This window comes from Ixodes scapularis, unplaced genomic scaffold, assembly GCF_016920785.2.
Source record: "Ixodes scapularis isolate PalLabHiFi unplaced genomic scaffold, ASM1692078v2 PGA_scaffold0__279_contigs__length_252992795, whole genome shotgun sequence".
In the NCBI taxonomy this organism is placed as follows: Eukaryota; Metazoa; Arthropoda; class Arachnida; order Ixodida; family Ixodidae; genus Ixodes; species Ixodes scapularis.
The window spans coordinates 86488442-86509046 of record NW_024609835.1 but is presented as its reverse complement, the minus strand read 5'-3'; the positions used below and the strand labels follow the sequence as shown (position 1 = coordinate 86509046).

At 47.1% G+C, this 20605-nt stretch overlaps 2 protein-coding genes across 5 annotated transcripts in view; both read left to right on the top strand.

Annotated features, from left to right (window-relative positions):
* The window catches only part of LOC8024075 (semaphorin-5A), a 238193-nt gene that overhangs the window by 167428 nt on the left and 50160 nt on the right, over positions 1-20605 (top strand). For all 4 annotated transcript variants that reach the window (XM_042288927.1, XM_042288929.1, XM_042288934.1 and 1 more), the window contains exons 3-7: positions 647-910; positions 4236-4335; positions 17288-17396; positions 17705-17803; positions 19739-19952. In XM_042288927.1, coding sequence (XP_042144861.1) covers positions 775-910; positions 4236-4335; positions 17288-17396; positions 17705-17803; positions 19739-19952 — 658 coding nt within the window. In that variant the 5' untranslated portion in view covers positions 647-774. The remainder of the gene's footprint in view (positions 1-646; positions 911-4235; positions 4336-17287; positions 17397-17704; positions 17804-19738; positions 19953-20605) is intronic.
* On the top strand, positions 14614-16215 carry LOC121046265 (tudor domain-containing protein 5). The gene has a single exon (XM_040500314.2). It carries the CDS (start codon positions 14797-14799, stop codon positions 15892-15894), a length of 1098 nt encoding a protein of 365 aa, XP_040356248.1. The 5' UTR covers positions 14614-14796; the 3' UTR covers positions 15895-16215.

Below are 20605 nucleotides of genomic sequence, written 5' to 3'. Positions count from 1 at the left end.
TCGGCGCACTTTAGTTCACCTTTCTGCCGCCGCCTCGGTAGGGTCTCAGGCATCGTTCCCGGCGCTATTATTACCGCGCCTGTTTGCTCAATTGGTGCGGCACCCAAACTTCTTTTCGGGCTAGAACCTGGTCAACAGTATCTGAGACGTGCCTGACATCCATTTCAATCGTCGAACAAAACTTCGAAACTGCCTTCATCGTCCCTTTAAGTTGCTGTGATTGGCTGTCCGAGTGTGGTGCGGGAAAGTGAACGCACGGGCTTTTTTTTAGAGTGCATAGTATCCTTAGCTTCCAGTACTGTGGAAGGTGTCGCCCGGCAAGCGTGCACGCCGCCCCTTCCATTTAGAATCGTTCAGTAAACAAAGCCGCGAATTCACACTCTTAATAGATGTACAAAAGACAATGTGCAGAAACACTGTCTCAGGCGTGTCTATATGACGGTCCTGTCCATGTAAAAAACAAAAACAGTCTACAGACATGTTCAAAGCCCGTGTGAAGCAGACATTCTTCGAACATACTTGAGGCATGTACGCAGAGGATGCCGTCATCGTGTTTGCAGCGAACAGCCTGTCTTTTGTATGATGATGTATGAGCAGTGCGACTGGAGTGTTAGGCTGACCCCCGAGTGTTCCTCTCTGCTCACAGGTCTCGATGGCCGGCAGCCCCAGCTCGAGATGAGGATCGCGGTAGATGAGGCGATGGGGAGCCGGACGACCTGGTGCGGCCGTCGCCCGGGCAACTGACCGACGCCCCGCGCACTCCGCAACGGAGCCATGGCCGCCACGTCTTCGTTGCCCAGGCTCCGATTCCCGCTTGTACGGCACGCGCCCCAGCTGGCGCTGCTCTGGTGGGCCCTGCTTTGCACCGCAGGACCTGCGACATCGGCCTACGTCACGGTCTCGGAAAAGGGTGAGTCGCTTCCGTCGACGACGACTGGGGGGATCTCTGAACCTCCACGTGGTCGGACTAGAGTGCCTTCATGTTCGCTTCATCAGGGCAAGAGGACCAGAGCTCGCTGTGACGTACGCCGTACTTAGGATGACGCGCTCCTATAGCTTTTCCGGCCTTTTCTTCGGATCGCCTGTTGCAACATAGGAACTGCAGGAAAAACGCCACCCACTCACACACACGCAAAAAAAAAAAAAACCGCTCCGTTGGATATTTAATTTGTGAACGCCAATTAAATAATAATAATAATAAAACGTTACCGAACGGTTTGCTGTGTGGAGGGGGGATTTCTGAGGTCCTCCCTCCACGGAGTGAGTAAAGGTCATATACTTCATTTTTTCGTACGCGCCATCTGTCGCTTCACTGGGACTCACGCAGCGAGGGCTGGCATCTATCTTTCGGATGCCCCCAACGTGTGCGAAAGAGACTCCGTGCGCTTGTTGATCGGTTTTCTCTTCTCCCATCCCCCATGGGAAAATAAAAGAGGTCTAACGGTGGTCCGTTAGACCGCTGAAACTGGCCCGGCCACTGGTAACTTTCCCCTTCTTGTGCTCACAAGGAAGGCCTCACGTGTAACTTGCCCGAGGACTCAATGTTTATGTCCGGTCTAATAATGCCTCGTCCCATTTTCGCGTTCAAAAGAAAAGTGAACGTGTTATTTATTCCCCGCGGAGAGGGGGCGTGAGAATGTTCCCCTCAACTGAGCAGGCTGCGCAGCGGGATTAGATGAAGCCACTTTCGTTGCACCTCTCTGAAGCGCGTCGAGAACAATAGCCGAAGGGACCTTTAACTCGCTCCTCCCTAATTCGAGCGAAAGTGGGGGCGTTGCATTCAAGAGCGGACCCTGCAGACCCGGCCAGCGCGTGCCTGTGTGAGCCACGCGCTCTCAGCACGGGCATTGTTGCGACAGGCAATTAGTGTCTCGTTTCTCTGGAGCGAATTGGAACTCGTTTTGAAGTCTCGCCGCCCACGCCGCTTCCGCGCGAACTCGAGGAAGACTTCGGGCGTGAAATCGGACCGCCCGTCACGCAAGGTGCCTGGCTCTTCGGCCGCAATTACCGGCTCATCAAATCGGTCCGAATTTCGAGGCGGCTTTTGAGAGGGCCGCCTTCCTGAAAGTCGCTGCAGGATTCGCGCCAGAGCAGTTACACGTGTAAAGGGCGTCCATATCACATGAGCGAATGACGTTTTAGCGAACAGCGCCATTTGAGCGAATCGACGTTTTAGCGAATAACGCGGGGCGCCTGATAAAGGGATGCTGAACCAAAAGTTTGAGCTCACAAAACAAGGCTGGACGGATAGGCGGGACACTGGAAAACCTCAAAACATGACTCATACAGCGGTATCTCTAACGGATCGCCGTATTTGTGGTAAAGAAGTGCGCGATTGAACGCGGCCGACAGACATGGGACGTCACGACTCTCATTCTCTCTCCTCCTCGCTACGTCCCGTCGAGCTGGTGAACCAAAGCGAGAAGGAGAGAAGTGAGGCCGCTTCCCCTCATTCTCAAATTTTCCAGGAGGACAATGACGTCATAGCCCTCGCTTGATCGCACCCTTCTTTTCTAAAAGTACGGCCATTCGTTAGAGATATCGATAGTGGTGTTTTGGAGTTCGCAGCGTCCCGTTCAACGCTTCTGCGACCTTATTTTACGAAATCCAAATTTCGGTTCAATTTCTCTTTAACCCATCCCCCCAGCTGCGTTCACGCCGCTTCGCAGCGGCAGTCTGCGACGGCTCATTACAATAATGTTAATCCACAATTGGCCCACCCGTAAACGACGCTTCGCGGCGGACTACCGTTCGCTAAAGTGTCATTCGACGAAAAGTCCGCGTTCGCTGAAACGTCGTTCGACCAACTGGGTGCCACTTATTTCCAATGGCGCCAACACGAGGAAAACTTTCTGTAGCATTTCTGATGAGAGAAGTTCACGTGTACACAGCTCTAACCGGCGCTCAAGCGCGCGCTCCCGTACCTTTATTGCAGAGCCACAGAAAGTTCTCTCCGACTGTATGGAAAAGACCGCCAAAGTCAAGCCCGAACCCAAGTTTTAATGCAACATATTTCTTCTGCACTTCCTTTTCCCCTCGTGTTAAGGGGATGGTGAGCCAAAATTCGGATTTCCAAAAATCAATGCAGGAGATGTAGGAGGGACGCTACATTCCCTACAACACTACTCGTAAGGCGATGTCTCGAATGGACGGCCGTATTTTTGGGAAAAGAGGTCGAGATTAAACCAGGCCGACGAGGCGCGTGACCGTAAAGATACCTACTTTCCTGCTCTATTCGCTTCGCTCCCTCAAAGCGGCGAGGCGGAGAAGATGCGAGGCCGTTCCCTCTCCTTCTCGAAGAAATATGACGTGAACGTTCCCGTCATATGCGCCTCCTTTTTTTGAAAAATACGGTCATCCGTTCGAGATATCGCTGTATGAGTGATGTGTTGGTGTTTATAGCATCCCGTTGCACGCTTTTGCCGCGTGTTCTGGGGAATCCAGATTTCGGTTCAGCATCCCTGCAATCGGTGCAATCGGAGCAACAGGACCTGTCCACTCCGATTGCACCCCCCTCCCCCCCCAGCCTTGGGGTTATGGTGTCCTTGTGCGTAACATTGTGTTTCATCTTCATACTAAAGACTTTCCTTTCTCACACCTCCCGGGAAACTCTCCAGCCTTAGAAAAGTTCTCGGGGGAAAGGAAGGCTGAGGAGGAGGAAGCAGACGGAACGCTGAAAGAGGAGGAGGTATCCCTCCCTCTTCTCCAGCATTCCGTTTGCTTCCTCCTCCCCAGCCCTCCTTTCCCTCGAATACTTTTCATAACCCGTGGCCAATCCCTCCTCGTCTGGTCTCGCCTCCTCTCCGGCGTTCGCTCTGGTAAAGGGGAGAGAGTGGAGGGCTTTGCCGGAAAGCTTGTCTTGTTTTTCTTACTCCTCTATCGGGTGAAAACTAGCGCGTTTCGCAAACTTTTTAAGGCGTAAATTCGGCTAAAGCATGCGTCCCTTTTGGTAAGAATCGAAAATGAAAATATATAATTGTAATAAAGAGGAACACTACTATATATACTGTATACATATTTCGGCTTGATGTGGTGAAGTTTCAAGTTTTACAAAAATTATGTTTTCTGGGAAAAAAGGAATTGACAGCGTGTTTTTTTTTTTTAAAGGCACCAACTTTTTTTTTTTTTTTTTATTACGTGTGTGTTTTGTGTTAAAAGACCGCGAAACATTTGGGGCAAACAGTGCTTCCTCCGGTCCTGAGATAAAACAAGTTCCCTTTACTTCCTCTCCATAGATTTAGACGGCAAGATGGAACGGTTCAGTCACGGAGACACCGCACACTTCACGAAACTCCTGTTCGACATCAACAGGTACCAGCTTATCGTAGGAGCACGGTAAGAATTTATTTATTCATTTACCAAACAATCGGAGACGGTATTTGAAAAAGAATGCAAGATTGTTTCTTTATCGTACATTATTTAATTTCCTTATCAATAATCAAACCGCGTAAGAAAGGCCATGCCATCGTTAGTGGATCCCCCTACTCGCCCCGCGGAAGGATCCAAGGGGGGGGGGGGGGGGGGGCGCGGCCGCCCCCTGCCTCGAAACAAAGTCGATCCCCCCGCCCTCCCCCCTTCTCGGAGGGCAATTTGACATGGGTGGGCCCTCCGGGGCACAAGAAAGAATGGGAGAATAGTATCCTTACAAATTTTTCCGCCCGCCCCCCAAAACGGAGCTCTGGATCCGCCCCTGCTAAAGCTCGACGAAATCAGAGTCTGGCAGACCCAAAGCGACACAGAGAAGTAATATTGGCACCTTGGCGCCACCGGTCGCCAACGTGCGCTCGTTTTGTCCTGCTTGACGTTGGGGTTTTAGCGGTTTTAGCTGCAGGCACTTGGCCAATTTGGCTCATACATGTGCCGCAGGATGGTAACCGGAACCGCTAGCCATAGATGAGGGAACAAAATACCTAAAAGAACACGAGAAAGATGTACTAAAGAAAGCGTAAAGAAACTCGGCAATTATGAAACAGAGAGCGCTGTGGAATTTTAATAGATATGAAGTAGTAAGGGATATATGGAAAGGAGTTAGGGTTCCGGGACTGTCGTTCGGTAAGGCGGTACTGTGCATGAGAGCTGAGGTTCAATCAAGTTTAGAAATCCGACAAAGAAGTGTGGGTAGGGTGGCACTAGGAGCGCAGGGGGGCACACCGAATTGGGGGGGGGGGGCACACCGAATGGGGGGCACAGGGGGATATGGGCTGGTCATCATTTGAGGCTAGGGAACCTATCAGCAAACTGAAATTCGAGCAAATGCTAGATGAAATGGAGGGTACGCGTTGGGTGGGGAACGTGTACAAGTATTTATATATGAAGAGCTTGAACACAAAGTGGACAAATCGAACGCGAAAACTTAAATTTAAATACCTACAAACTAATGATGGGGGCGAGCAAGACACCACAGGCGTAAAGGAGACCGAGGGGAAAATGTGGAAGGGGAGGATGATGACAAAATCGGCTCTAACGTTATACACATCGCATAAACATGAAATAAGAAAAGAGAATATATTTGATAACTCGCGGGAGCGCTTTGTTGTCTGAGGCAAGGATAGGAGTTCTGAGAACTAAGAAACATTGGGCAGAATTTTCTGATAACACATTATGTACGGTATGCCATAGCGAGGACGAGATAATGGAACATTTGGTTATAAATTGTGCGGGGCTTCACCCCACCCACGTGGAGGGAACAGATTTTGCGGGAGTACTGGGTCTGGTGGATGGCGATGGAGGAATGGACGAAAAGATTATTACAATAACAAAGAGGAGGTTTGAAGATTGGTGGTATAGGTCTAGAGACATCACCACGGCGTCGATTCTTGATCGGTATTCAAGTGTGCGAAGGCTCAGAGACATGGCACTTCGGCGCGCCAAGGAAGCTTTGAACACGCCGCGAGACCGGCGAAACTTGCTTTCGACGAGTTGTGCCTTTTTCTTACGGCACTGCGCTTTCGTAAAAATTTCCACATGTTCTTGACGGCAATGTATCACTGCTCACACGGGGTTTTACAAACGTCTTCGGCGAGTGACGACGAACGAGTAGAGAACGTGTCTTTAGCATGCTGCCGCCGGCCTCTGCAACGCTAGCAAAACGAAAAAAAAAAAAAAAATGCATGCCCAGAGGCCGCACTCGCGCTGCAGCGAACAAGCGGGGATTAGGGATGCCCGACGGAGGCGCCATCTACGCAATGCAACATGAAACTTACCTTGAGTTGGAAAAGGCCTATGATGCAGTGCCCCATGAGAAGATGTGGACGAAGTTAGAAGCGATGGCACTGGATGTTCAGACAGTATCGCTCTTCAGAAACATGTACGCCGGATGCAACGCCAGATACAGTTTGGGAGAACATTTATCAGGGCAGGTGAACATGATTGTGGGTCTGCGCCAAGGCTGCCCCCTTTCTCCAACCCTGTTCAACATCTACATCAACAATCTCATTCTGGAGCTGCAAGCCAAAGGGCAGGGTGTTTCTTTCACAACCATTACCTCCAGTAATGACATGGAAACAACTTATATTCCAGTACTGGCCTTTGCTGATGATATACTCCTGTTATCAGAGAATGAAGCTCACCTTCAAGACATGCTCGATATCTGCACTCGAATTGGGAATGAAGAGGGATTCAAATTCAGTAAGGAAAAATCAAAGTGGATGGGCTATAATGTTCACGAGCTTAACCACAAGTTTAGAGTACAGGAGGTGGAAGTAGAACATACCAAGGAATGCAGGTATCTGGGAGTGACTCTTCAAGAAGGCCCGCTGTACTTAGAACTACACGAGAGGAACACCCTAAAAACCTCCAACATCCGAAAAGGTCACCTGTGGAACATGGCAAAGTATTCCTATAACCCATACACCCTTGCGAGGGCACTGTGGAAGAGTGTCGCAGTACCGGCGATCACCTATGCTAACGATGCAGTGGTCTTCCAACAGACCACCCTGAAGACACTGGATCGCCATCAAGTGGAAATCGGGAGGTGGGCACTGGGCGGAAACGGGGCAACTGCAAACCATAGGTCGGCATTTTAGAGCCCCTTCCTTCACCATCACATCACGAACAAAATCACGTCTCCAAATTCATTCGCATTCACGTCACAAGGTACTCTGACCTCCCAAATTCGTAGCCCTTCACATCGCGGCGTTGAACCGCGCCGAACCTTCATCCCCTTCACATCACGGCTTTCAAACTCCGCCGAGAATTCATCCCCTTCACATCATGTCGTTCAACCGTGCCAAGAATTCATCCCCATCACATCACCGCCGCCTCCAAGTTCACTGAATCATTCACCATCACATCACCAATTCACGAAGTCATTCACCATCACCCTGAATTCATCAGAATTCACCATCGTGAATTCACCATCACATCATGAATTAGTCCGAATTCACCATCACTTCACGAAGTCATCTGAATTCACCATCACTTCACGAAGTTATTCACCATCACGGTCGACACGAATTCACCGGAATTCACCATCACATCATGAATTCCGCATGACTCATGAAGTCATTCAGGTTCATCCTGACTAAATTTGACTTCACGGCTGGTAGCCCTTCACGAGTTCGCACTTCTCGTGGAATAGGACTGTGGCGCCATTTTGTGTCAGCCACTTAAAACCAGGATCTGACTCGACAAAGGGCCACCGCGCTGAGGCGCGCACGGCTACGCAGCGAGGCTGATGCCCAAACCGCTAAAGTCAAATGGGTCCCTGTCGTTTGCGGTGAAGGATGAAAACAACCAGCAAGCAAGCAAGCGCCTGCGTAACATGTTTTCCGCCTATTCTGAATTCATAACCGTACTCACTTTCACGTCGAGAATTAAGTTTACGGTATTACTTCCCATCACAAACTTGTCAAGTTCAAGAGCCACTCACATCATAGATTCATCGTGTTCACCAGCCATTCACCATCACGTCACAAACTCATTGAGTCATTCACATCACAATGAATTCTTCACTTCACGAAGTCATTCACAATCACAACTCATCATGAGTTCATTCAAATTCACGAAGTCATTCACCATCACATCACGACTTCATTCAAAACCACATTAGGAATTCATTCAAATTCACGAAGTCATTCACCATCACATCACGACTTCACGACTTCATTCACCATCACATCACAAATTCATTCAAATTCACGAAGTCGTTCACCATCAAATCACGAATTCATTCAAAGTCACAAAGTCATTCACCATCACATCATGATTTTTTTCAATTTCAAGAATTCATTCAGGGCCATTCAGATTCACGCCGTGAATGTGAATGAAGGTGAATGAGCGAGTTCATGAATGAATTTGCCGAGGTATGCTGCAAACCTGGCCGTCACTGGAGAGATGGCCTGGTCGACTTTCAAGCAACGGGATGCAAGGGCCAAGCTCGGATACCTCGGGCGCCTGATTCACATGCCAGAGGAAGCGTACGCCAAAAGGACATTCCACTACGTTAGATACCGCAGCAGCAGGACGAACTGGTCAAGCACCATCGCCAGGCTCGACTCTGTGTACAGCAAAGGGACAAGGCGACATGAGGCCACATCGGAGAAAGGATGGCTCAAGGCTGTGACAGAGGAGGTGAACGCGATTGAACTTGAGGCCTGGAGACAAGCGGTGAGGAAAAAGCAGAGCCTCCAGAGCATCTACGCGCTCCACAAGCCTGAGCCGTCTCCCTGCACACACTATCGAGGGGACCATGAAAGTGCGCTACTGTTCCAGGCACGGGTAGGAGCGCTGATGACAGGCTGCCGACGTGCCCAACTCTTCGGAGACACCGACACAGCCTGTCATCTGTGCGGGCAGTCAAGCGAGGATGTCCTCCACGTGCTGCTGTGGTGCCCTGCCCTAGACCACTGTCGACCGCCCTGGGCGACCAGCGAAGAGAGGATTCCCGAAATGCTGGGATTCGGGGAAGGAGCCCACGGTTCACTAGCCACCAGGCGCATTCTCGTTGAATGGGAGAGACTACGTCTGATCGATAACCAGTGAAAGTGTGCCAAAAGTGGGAAAAGCTAAAACAAAACAAGAACTAAAACTTTTACCTGTGTCGGCAATTTGAACTTTTGCTGACCTCAAAAGGGGTTAGGTACCGCCAACTAACTAACTAACTAAACTACAACCACTACAGCGATGTCTCTTTCACGTGATCCTGTTCTTCCAATCACAACTCGCATCACTTGAGTTTCTCGTTTTCACTTCCTCTCCTCCCCCCTCAACCTTCACTACAACCTTGACTACAACGCGATTTTTTCTATGACTACAACGCCGCCAACGCCGACCACGACCACTCCCGGAGGGTAAAGCAGGGCGAGTTTCAGCGGCGCCTCGTGGCGGGGCCTGGAACTCTGTATATTTTTTCGTTTTTTTCCGCGCTGCACCAGGTTGTTTTGGCCTCTATGTTGTTGGCGGCGCGCGGTTTCAGCCAATACCATCTGGTGTTGGCTGCGCAAACTAAAACAAAAAAAGCGAACTAATTAAGCCTTCAGTGTGCTTTACATAGAGAAAAGACATTTTTACAGCGTGAACGTGCTTGAAACCAGAAAGCGCGATCAGATGGCACGCACCCACGTATAGACCGTTTCATCCTCCCCCGCGTGGGCGCTGCCACCTTGGAATCACGTGACGCAGCAGCCATTAGGTTGCTTCAACTTGTTGTTCCGCTCTCCCCTTCGCGCCTTGGCGGATGCGTTGTATTTGTGCGTCGCGTTTCACCGCGCTTTCTTGCTTTACGTCGGAAAATATTGTCCGATATGTCTACTCGACCACTAACACATCACGAGGGTTCAAAGGTCCTTATGACAACTCAGGTTTCCTTGCTAATAGTGGCGGAACATTCGCAATAAGAATCGTGTATATTTAGGGTCGTAAGACGTCAAGCGCAAGGAAGACTATCTTTATTTCCTGAAAGTATCGTTTCGTTCTTTGTATTCATAATATATCGAAAACACATTCTTTTGATTATGTGAGGAAACTCGCGGAGTAGATAGACAACGAACGTTCAACTTGTATTTTATTTGAGGGAAGTAATGGCACGTCAAATCAAGCGATTTGTTTGTTCACAATATCATACCTACATGTGTATGAGGTTCTCAATCTTTCTTTTGCGACGTAAACATTTGATTGGTTGGTTACTTATGAAGTTTAAGAAATTGTTACCGTGCTCGCTGCCATTTCGACAGTAATTTAAGTGATTTATTGATTAGATATAGCCAGTGCCATCCACTTAGTTTATTTTAACACAAAGGTTGGGACTTTTGGTGTAAGAAACTGCCACAGACACTTAACAGTAGCTAATTTTAGAATAGCGTGCACAAAAAAATAACGTCGTTTCTATTTGCAAATCCAAAATGCGGTTTGGGTGCGGCGCATGCGCAATAATGACGAGCGTTCTTCTTTTTTTTTTTTTTTTTTGCAAATGCTGTTTTAATTTTTGGCAGTATCTAAAATCGGAATATTTGACGCCGAAAAAATAGCCGCCTGCATAACAATTACTTGAGTCCAGGATTGTCGATGGTGAATAGGGGTTGACTTTTGGTGGCTGGCGACGCCGAAATTTACAAAGCGAATCTGTTCAAACAAATAAATATTTGTTCACACAGGTCCGTGAAGCGGTGCCTAGAGCTAGAATTCACCCAAACTTTCCGAGGTATTTCTCCTCTTGCGCCCTTTAATTTTATATGGCCAATTTTACGGAAGACAAATGCTAGACTTAATTTGATGGGCCTGTCACTTATATCATATTTTGAGTAAGCAAATGTTTATATAGAATAATTTATTTCGTAGGTCCAATATCGCGAAATTCTGCTTATGAATACTTTAACATGATTGATAATTTAAGAGATTTCCTACTCGGGTTCTCAAAACGTGCTCAAGTACTGAATAAAAATTAAAAAAAAAGAAGTCGAGACGATACTGCTTGTTTATGTCAATTATCTGCGTCATTACACTATACGTTTTAGCCTGTGAAGTTAACTAAAGGTTGGGTGCCCACGGAAAAAAAAACAAAAAAAAAACAGTGAGTAGTAAATTCTCGAGTTCATCTGTACTGGCCTATTCAGCACATTGCTAATCAAGCTGTCGATATGGTTCTTTACATTCACGTGTTAGTCTCTTCGTTAGTTTGTTTTTCTGGACACTGATGTCTTCGGGTACTGCCGCAGACGATGGTAATGTCCCCTGTACACCAGTCAGGCGTTTCACAACTGACCATAATGAGATACATCAAAGGAGCTCGTCAAAAAAAGTTCGCAATTTAAACTAAAATACACCTCGGAGTCATCAAAGTGTCTCAATACTACTGTTTCATTTGGTCTGTGCTATAAGGAAAATATTCATATCACAAAATTAAGCAAAACAACGTAAAACAGCAACGTAGCCGCGTTCACGTTGAAACCGAAACCAACCAAATTGAAGCAACCTAATGGCGCCGAGTGCGTCAGCGCCCTCTATCCGCCGGTGAGGCAACTACTAAAATGAAAAGGTCTTCCCGACAAGGTAGGAGTACCGAGTTTTTGTGCCGCCTAGTGAGAACGCCTCTCGCTAGGTGGCGCTCAAACTCGGATGAATGGAGGCTTAGTAGGATGAGTATGATATATAAGGGAAAGGGAGATAAGTCTGATATTAGGAATTATCGTCCTATACACCAACTCATCTCTGTTACGTCACGGCGCGGTGGTGGCGCGTCGGACGCACTTCCGGTCTGGGGCTGTGGGCAGAAGTCCCCATGCCAGACGTGTATTCCTGCGTTGTTTTGAAAGGAACCAGACAAAAACCTGCCTTGTCGTCAAAACGCTGCGACTGGGGCTGTACCAAGAGAGTCGAGAAAGGTTTGAAGGTCAGTTTTCATGCGCTCGGTTCGTCCGAGAACGCGGATATGTGCCGTGAAAAGGGAAAACCAGACGCCGTCGGACAACGATTGCTTGGGCGGGAAGCATTTTGGGTTAAATTCACGGATACTACTGGCCATCAAATTTATTTGTTTGGTTCGAAAATGAACGCCGGAAAACCGTCAAGTTGTACGGACCACCTGCGGACTACGTTTAGTGCGTCTTCAAGTTCAAACGGTCGCCTGATCGTTCGAACTGTCGTCTGCTCTTTCAAACGTTTCTGCTTGTCGTCTGCTCTTTTAGAGGACACCGGCCCGTAGACCAAACGTGGGCCCGGTACTTGCGATAAGAATTAAGTGCAGGCCTTAAAAGACTTAAGTTTGAAGGTTGGTAAGCAGGCTCGACGTAAACAGTAGATACAAGGAGATGTTGATCATTGTTACCAGTGGCCATCACCGACTTGTTATGCCTGATTCACTTGGTTAGATTCTGCTTGCGATTTTCAGTATCGACGTCGACCATCTCAGCTACGGTTCACGCTTTTGCAGCCCGAGCGACGTCGTGAGTGAATATTGCGAGCGAAATCTCATCATGTGAATCAGGCTTTAGCGTACGTTCTGCGGCGTCCACGCGGAATGAATCGCTGCATATCAGATTATTCACGCGAAGTTTTGCGGTGTAACGAGCCTCGTTAATTTCGCTGACGCTGCTCAAGTAGTCAGACATCGTTAGGAGGACGTAGAATCAACAATTCCGACGCAAAAAAGAGCGCGGGGACTCACACCGTAGCCGACAACATCGCATTTCAATGGTTTGTTTATGGGCGACGGCGAGCTTTTTGCCCACACCCCCATCGCGCATGCGCGGCGCCGGAGGCGTCCGCTAGGGGTGCTCCGCGCGCTCCGGTTTGTTTGTAAACATGAGTTGGTGTATAACCGTGACACCGGTTATTTACAGGTTGGTAATGCAGATTATAAAGAACAGACTGGAGGAATGGGTAGATTGCGAGGGCATACTGGGCGAGTTACAGAACGGGTTTCGAAAACAAAGAAGGTTGGAGGACAACCTATTTTCTCTAACACAGTGTATAGAAATAGCGCAAAAAGAAAACAGACAGCTCTGGCTGGCATTTCTGGATATCAAGGGTGCCTATGACAATGTGAACCAAAGAAACCTGTGGGACATAATGGAGAACTTAAACCTAGATGAAGGACTAACAGCACTATTAAGGAACATTTACAAAGATAACAAGGTGATTATAACATGGGAAGGAAAGGCGACAGGGAAAATAGAGATAAGACGAGGCCTTAGGCAGGGGTGCCCGTTATCGCCTTTGCTGTTTATGTTGTATCTGAGAGGATTGGAGGATAGACTAGAGAAGAGTGGGCTTGGGTTCAACCTTTCTTACAGTAAGCTAGGCCAAAAAATTCAGCAATCCTTACCGGGATTGATGTATGCGGATGATATTGTACTAATGGCTAACAACAGGACGGAGTTGCAGGAATTAATGAGCATCTGTGGTAGGGAAGGAGAGGAATTAGGTTTAGAATTCAGTAGCGAAAAATCGGCAGTCATGATTTTTAACGAGGATGAAGTTGAGAGGCTGAAGATACAGAATATTACAGTTGAGAGAGCTAGTAAATACAAGTATCTAGGAGTATGGATATGTGATGGTGCAGAATATCTCAGAGACCATGAAAAGTATATAATAGGTAAGGGCAACAGAAATGCAGCTGTAATGAAAAATAGAGCACTTTGGAATTACAACAGGTATGAGGTGGTGAGAGAGATTTGGAAAGGGGTCATGGTGCCTGGCTTGACTTTTGGAAATGCAGTGCTATGCATGAAATCCGAAGTGCATGCGAAACTAGAAATAAAACAGCGCGGAGTAGGTAGACTGGCTTTGGGGGCGCATTGCAAAACGCCAAACCAGGGAATACAAGGAGACATGGGATGGGCATCATTTGAGAGCAGGGAAGCGGTGAGCAAGGTAGAATTTGAGGATAGGTTGAGGCTAATGGATGGGGAGCAATGGGCACGAAAGGTTTTCAGCTATTTATACATGAGGAGTGTAGACACAAAGTGGAGACAGCGCACTAGGAAATTAAGAGGAAGGTTTTTGGGCTATAGCGAAGGTACGGAAGAGCAAGTCTCAGTTAAGAAGAAAGTTAAGGCCACAGAAAGAGATCGGTGGCTAGAGGGAATGCAGACAAAGACTGCTCTGGAAAGCTATAGATTAAACAAAAGAGTTATTGCCAAAGAAAGCATTTATGACAATTCTAGGGGAAGCTCATTGCTGTTTGAGGCAAGAACGGGTGTTCTGCGAACCAGAACATACAGAGTGAAGTACCAGGAAATTGATACAGTGTGCACTGCTTGTGGAGAGGAGGACGAGACGGCTGAGCACTTGATACTCTACTGTAAAGGGCTTCACCCTATGCCTACCGAAGACAACATAGATTTAATAAAGTCATTGGGTTTTAGAGACAGCGAAGGGAGAGTGGATTTCAAGACTGTAGAGATTACCAAGCAAAGATTAAGTGAATGGTGGCAGAAATCGAGAGAAAACTAGGTATTTTCTTAATCACTGATGGCAAGGGGGTTTCATAGCCTCACTTTCTTTGCACTGCGGAGTGAATATAGATTTCACATTTAAATATTCTAAGCTTAAATGGTAAAACAAAATGGCTAGGTGGCGTAAGCTACCGCCCGATCCAAAGGGCTCAGCCGTATTCATCCATCCATCCATCCAGCCGGGAGCTCGCGAGGTCGCGAGCACGCCGAGCACGCCAAGCACGCTCTTTATCACTCTTCATTAGGGAGCTCTCAGGGAGAGTGTCTTTAGGTTCGTTAGCACAGTAGTCGTAAGTAAAGCGTTGGTCGTGACGCTGACACACGCACACCTGAACCTGCTTTGCCTGCGTGCCTGTGTTGCCTGTAGTGTGAACTGCGTGAACCCAAAATCTAGGGTGCCCACATGAGCCGTGGGCGAAACGGGAACAAATGCTGCAAGGGGCGGAATCACCAAACTCTTTCAACTCAACAGCAGCGAAGACGTCACTCGCTCCCTCCCCGTATGACCAAACGTTCGGATAATCGGAGCATGGTTGACCTCTCTGCGGCCAGCCTACCCTCTTCAACGGACCTTCATCCTGCTGCCGAAGTTGATTCGAGCTTGGATTTGTGCAGTGTTCTCGAAAGCATGCTGAAAGGGGAACCAGGCGGACTCGCACTCAACAGAATCCTGGCGTTTCTCAGAAGGCACACCGGCTGGAAGACCCTGGGAGGCACCGATGTCCTTGACGTCTGCATGATGCACAGCGAGTTGCTTCTCTTCAGGGTCCTTCACGGCGAGATTGTCCTTTTCCTCAAGGAGTCGTCACCGTCAGCTGGATCTCCAGCGGTGCCCATCGAACAGAAGAGCTTCTCGCTGTTAGAGCCCGTGTTGCTTCCGCAGCTGTCTTCCAATGACTACTTTCCGGTCACGGTAACGCACGTCGCCACTCCCCACGAAATTGTGCTCAATATGCAGACGCCAGAAACGTCCCAAGCGACGTCTTCTTTGGTGAGTGCCATGGCCGACTTCTACTCCGACCAGCGCGCCCGCACGGCTCTCGGAAGATACGTTTCGATAGGATGTGCTTGCGCTTTTTTCGACGCCTCTGCTTCAGAGAGCGACGGCCGAAGGTGGCGCCGAGGCATCGTGACGGACGCGCTCGGGGGCGACCCCGTCGAAGTCTTCGACGTCGACTCCGGCAAGAAGACGCCTGTGCCCTGTGAAGACCTGTACGTCCTGCTTCCGAAGTTTCACGAGCTCCCATGCCAGGCCATCAACGCCAGACTGGCCATGATCCACCCTCTCGGCGGGACCGACTGGGACACCGCCGTGTCGGACAGACTGGTCGAACTTTCGCGTGACAAAGTCCTCATGTGTTCGGTCGTCGGTTGTAAGGGTGGAATCCTGTACGTACTGCTGTGCGATACTAATTCTCTCGAAGATGCCTGGCTCAATATGATGTTGGTTGAGGAAGGACTAGCCATGTACTACGACGATGACTGCGAGGTGCAGCGGTGAAGCGTCATCTGGCCAATTTGAGATGCATTTCGTTTGGCACTTCTGAGTATGTTTCCATGGCGTAGCACCATGCGTTGCGGTGGCCTATCGATATTACGATTTAATGTTAGTCAAACATGTTTCTTAAGTCATTCCAGATGCTATGGTGTAAGGTTGGTGCCTTCGGAGTCTGCTAGCTAGTGCTTTTGTTTTCGCTTATACCTTTCATATGCTGCTTATTTTACTGGACTAAGCAGAGTCTCTTATCTCGAGTCACCTTTATATAACTATGTGCCTTGCTTACTCAAAAAAGAGTGCAATAATAAAAAATGCTACAGATTATTTTATTTTGATAGTGTTTATTTCTAGAGTATCTTCTCTAACTACATAATAACCTTGAGTATTATTGGCACACTGTGTGCTGATATGCTCCAAAATGTTTCATGTACACAGATAAATTTTGTTGAGCCGAGCTAGTAGCTGAAGTGTATTGCCGGAAATGCTTCAACACTATTTGAAAAGCACTATCGGAATTTCTGCAGGTTGCACGATATCTGTTATTAAACTAATCTTGACATCTGGATAATGTTGAATTTAGGAGGGTATGCCAAGGTTCAACTAATGTTTGCAGAAAACAGCATTCTTTATTGTTCATTGGGAGCTAAATAGCCTCCCGACTGATTGATTACAACCATCAATACTAATGTGGAGCTAATACCGCAGTAGCTATAGATGGCTAGCTAGAATCATTATTTGTGTTCACTGGGAAACAAATTGCTTTCATGGGCAATGTGCTTAGCCTGGCTTCCTGTTGAAATGATTGTGCTTACAGCCTTCTACTAAGAAGCTTCATATAGTCAGTTCCTGATGCTGTACTGATGCATAGTGGCAGTCTCTGGGAGGTTGTGAGCTTGGAGCTGTTTAAATATTCCCATGACTTCTAAGTGTATACAGTTCAAGGTGGCCATGACTCCCTTGGAGAAAAGAAGAAATGAGCCTTAAATTTTGTATGTCACAATTTCTCGCTGTGAAAACATTTCTAGTGGCTTTGGGAGCTTTTTAGGACTGGCAAAGCTTTGGACTTCCCAAGTATGAGCAGCAGCCCAGTAGCCATTTTTTAAATTGAAATAAGACAGATCACAGCAAGCTTCAAAGCTTCGCATGTGGTTGGAGCATTGGTAGAATTAAATATATGTCGAGGAACATGCATAACAGGTAAAAATAACAGGGAGACACCAAGAACAACTGGTATATGACTAAAGTCTTTATTTGTTTGTTTCAATCAAGCATTTCTCAGCCAAGTAATTTAAGGACTGTGTCTCTTAGTTCACTGCTTGTACTTGGATAGAAAGAGGCAATGAACTTCCTTCCCTGAGACTGTTGGCACTTCAACATTTATTGTTTGAATTTCCAGGGATCACTTGTTTCGCCTGAGTTTAGAAGGGTTCAAGAAGTTGGAAGAAGTAAACGTACAAGCTCCGAATACTGCTGTCAAGATATGTCGATTAAAAGGACGGTCGGAGGTAAGTTAACTGTGCCAGCCAAACTATTCTTTTTGTGTATTCCTGAACAACTCTCACAGTGCATTAGAAAGAAAAGACAAAACTTTTATGCAATGTTCGAAAAAATAAAATAATGTTGCTTTATGTGCAGCATTGACGATGCAAAGTTTTGTTAATGCTCAAAGAAATATTTCTAGACTTTCTATGTGTAACTAGATGTTTAGGTCATGTAAAGACAATAATTTGATGATGTAAGCAATTATCTTAACATTGTGGCATGAAAATCATTTTTGAAGAAATCATACCAAGTTGTTTGTTTCTATTGACAGGAGGACTGCAGAAACTACTTCAAGGTGCTCCTGTCCCACAATGGCCAACTGTTCAGCTGTGGGACAAATGCATTTGCACCCAAGTGTACGTGGAGAGATGTAAGTGCATTTCAGAGTTTACTAGAGAAATGGTGAAGTTTAGTAGCTTTGAAAAATTCAGTAGAGTCCTGAAAAAGGATTTTAATTCTTCCACATTCATTGATGGAGGGAGCAATGGGAACAATAAGGATTTTCATGAGTTCTGGCACTTCACCATAAGCAGTGTTAGGAAGTACTTCAAGTACATTGTACTTAAAGTACTACTTCAAGTAGGTTAATAAAACTTGTACTTTACTTAAAATATGTTATGTGAGTATGTAATTGTACTTAAAGTATTTTTTTTCTCATACTTTCTGATTAAACTACAACTCCCATTCGTCGAATTTGGTCCTGTTAATTTATATTGCAACAAAATGATGCTTTGTCGACTCTGAAGTCGGGCACTCTGATGTCTACGGGAGTAGCCTTGCACGAGTTCCCGGTGACCGTATGGAGCGCGTATCTCGCCGAGCTGAAGAAATTTGAATGAGAAAATGGGGTCTGTCTGTGTTAACAGACATCGCTTATCTTCTTGTATTCACGGGCCTGCTATATTTTGGCGGAGACTGAGCGTTCAGTGATGCATAGTTTATTTTTGCGGTCAGAAAAAATATGGCCCTGATTTCTCCTGAACACCTGGTATGTTTGTGTTTCTTATGCGCAATGCTTCATAAATCAAAGAAGCAATAAAATTACTTCTGAGTGAAAGGCACGCTAAGAGTGCTACTTCCAAGCAGCTGCTAAGAAACTTTGCATTGTCTTTTTATCCCGAGTAATAATGCCTCAAAATTTTTTCTTGCAAAGTATAGCAGATTTAATGTAGACATTTACGTAAAGTACTGCCACATTATTGGCAGACATTTAAGAAATTGTGTACTAAAATTTTTATTATTTAATTCTTAACCAACCGACGACGCAACGACACAACTTCCAAACACGAGGCAAGTTCCGTTACGTGTTCAAAATTAAACATATTAATCGGTTCTCTGACATAAAAAGTTAATGAGTAAATAATAATGGAGACCTTTTGAACAATGACTAAATATTCGTGAAGAGTGTGCCAGGATTCCTCGTTTAATTTATTACCAACCACATTTTACTTCCCAAGAAAAAATGTCACTTTCGTACTGCCCTTCGCCAGCTCGCCCGCATGTCTTGTTACTTTGACTGTCTATTATTTACAGCATATTCAATTAAGGCAAGTCCTGCAATTTACATTTAAAATACATATGTGTCTGCTTTAAGAAAGCATGAACTTGCAACTTCACCATTGGCTTGTGCAGACAATTTGAGAATGATCACAAAGAACGATGCCAGCCACAATTTACTCGCACGAACCGACAGCGGAAGATAAACACTCTGCTACTGACTCGTCACTTGCATAGAGTCCCGAGTGAAATATGCTGCCACTCAATTCAGTTTATTAGAAATGTAACAAAAAAATAAGAGAGCACCGATAAAATAAAAATAGAAACACGCTTACTGCTATGCGACCTCACAACAGCCACCTGCCCTCTGCACGTGGTGATAAACCTCAGCGGCGCCCCGCGGATTTTTCGGTCCCTGAGCCAGGGTCACGTGGTATTCCTAGGCATGCGCCGCACGCGCTCCCATAGAGCGAGGAGAGTTGGCCTGGTTGTTCTTTATTGAGCAGGTTGTGGTTAGAATAGACCCTTTTCAAAATCCCATTGAGCACCATTCCATTTCCTGGGTACAAAAGGTGTGATTGGATCGGGGTCCTCGCCGGATGTTGACGCAGCCCCTGTTTTCAAAAGCCAAGTTCAAGCCGAACGCAGACGCCACCCTCGTGTTCAGCACATGCTCTCAGAGTGTGTGCCCAAACAATGATGGGCTCGGATAATTAGCGCAGCAGCATCTAGATGGTGCACACTTTTGAGGAGATTCTATTTAGGTTGCAAAGAGTGTCACGTGACCTGTTGGCGAATTATGTTCCAGATCAATTCCCTGGTGAACGTGATTCAGCAGGTGGACGGAGTGGGCTATGCTCCATACAGCCCACACTCCAACAGCAGCGAACTGATGACGGTGCAGGGGGACTACTACGTGGCTGCTCCGCTCGATTTCTCCGCCAGGGACTACGCGCTGTACCGCGGCATGGGCAAGGGCCGCTCTCTGCGGACGCCAACCTTTGACCACAAGTGGCTAAGCGGTGAGCCCCTCCTGTATGCTTCGTCCTCAAAGTTCTGAAAAACAATGCACCCCTTTGGGCGTCTCTTTTGCTTTTAAAGCGGCAGCTTTATAGGCCCAACCATCTTCAAGGTATTGTCCTCATCCTCAAGGTCATGCCCTCTTGGTCATGTCGTCAAGGTAGCGTAATCAAGGTCACGTTATGCCCATGGCTGGAGTGCAAGGTCGCATAATCAAGGTCACGTAAGCGCCGGTTGCATAAGCTCTGTTCGCCTAAGTGCCGGTCGCGTAAGCGTCAGTAGCTGACACTGATTTCCTTGATGTCGTCCTTGATGTTGTCCTAGAGGTTGTCTTTGAGGTAGTCCGAGAGGTCATTCTAGAGGTCATTCTTGATGGTGTCCTTTAGGGCGTCATCCTCAAAGTCGTCTTGGATGAAATCCTAGAGGCCGTCCTTGACATTGTCTTTAAGGTTGTCTTAGTGGTCTCCCTAGGGGTCGTCCTAGACATCATTCTTGACCTTGTCCTGGATGTTGCCCTTGACGTCACCCTAGAGGTTGTCCTAGACGTCATGCTTGACGTCACCCTAGAGGTTGTCCTAGAAGCCATCCTTGACGTTTTCTTCGATGTGGGCACGGCATATTACAACCATTTCATCACCATACTATTTCCTTTTCT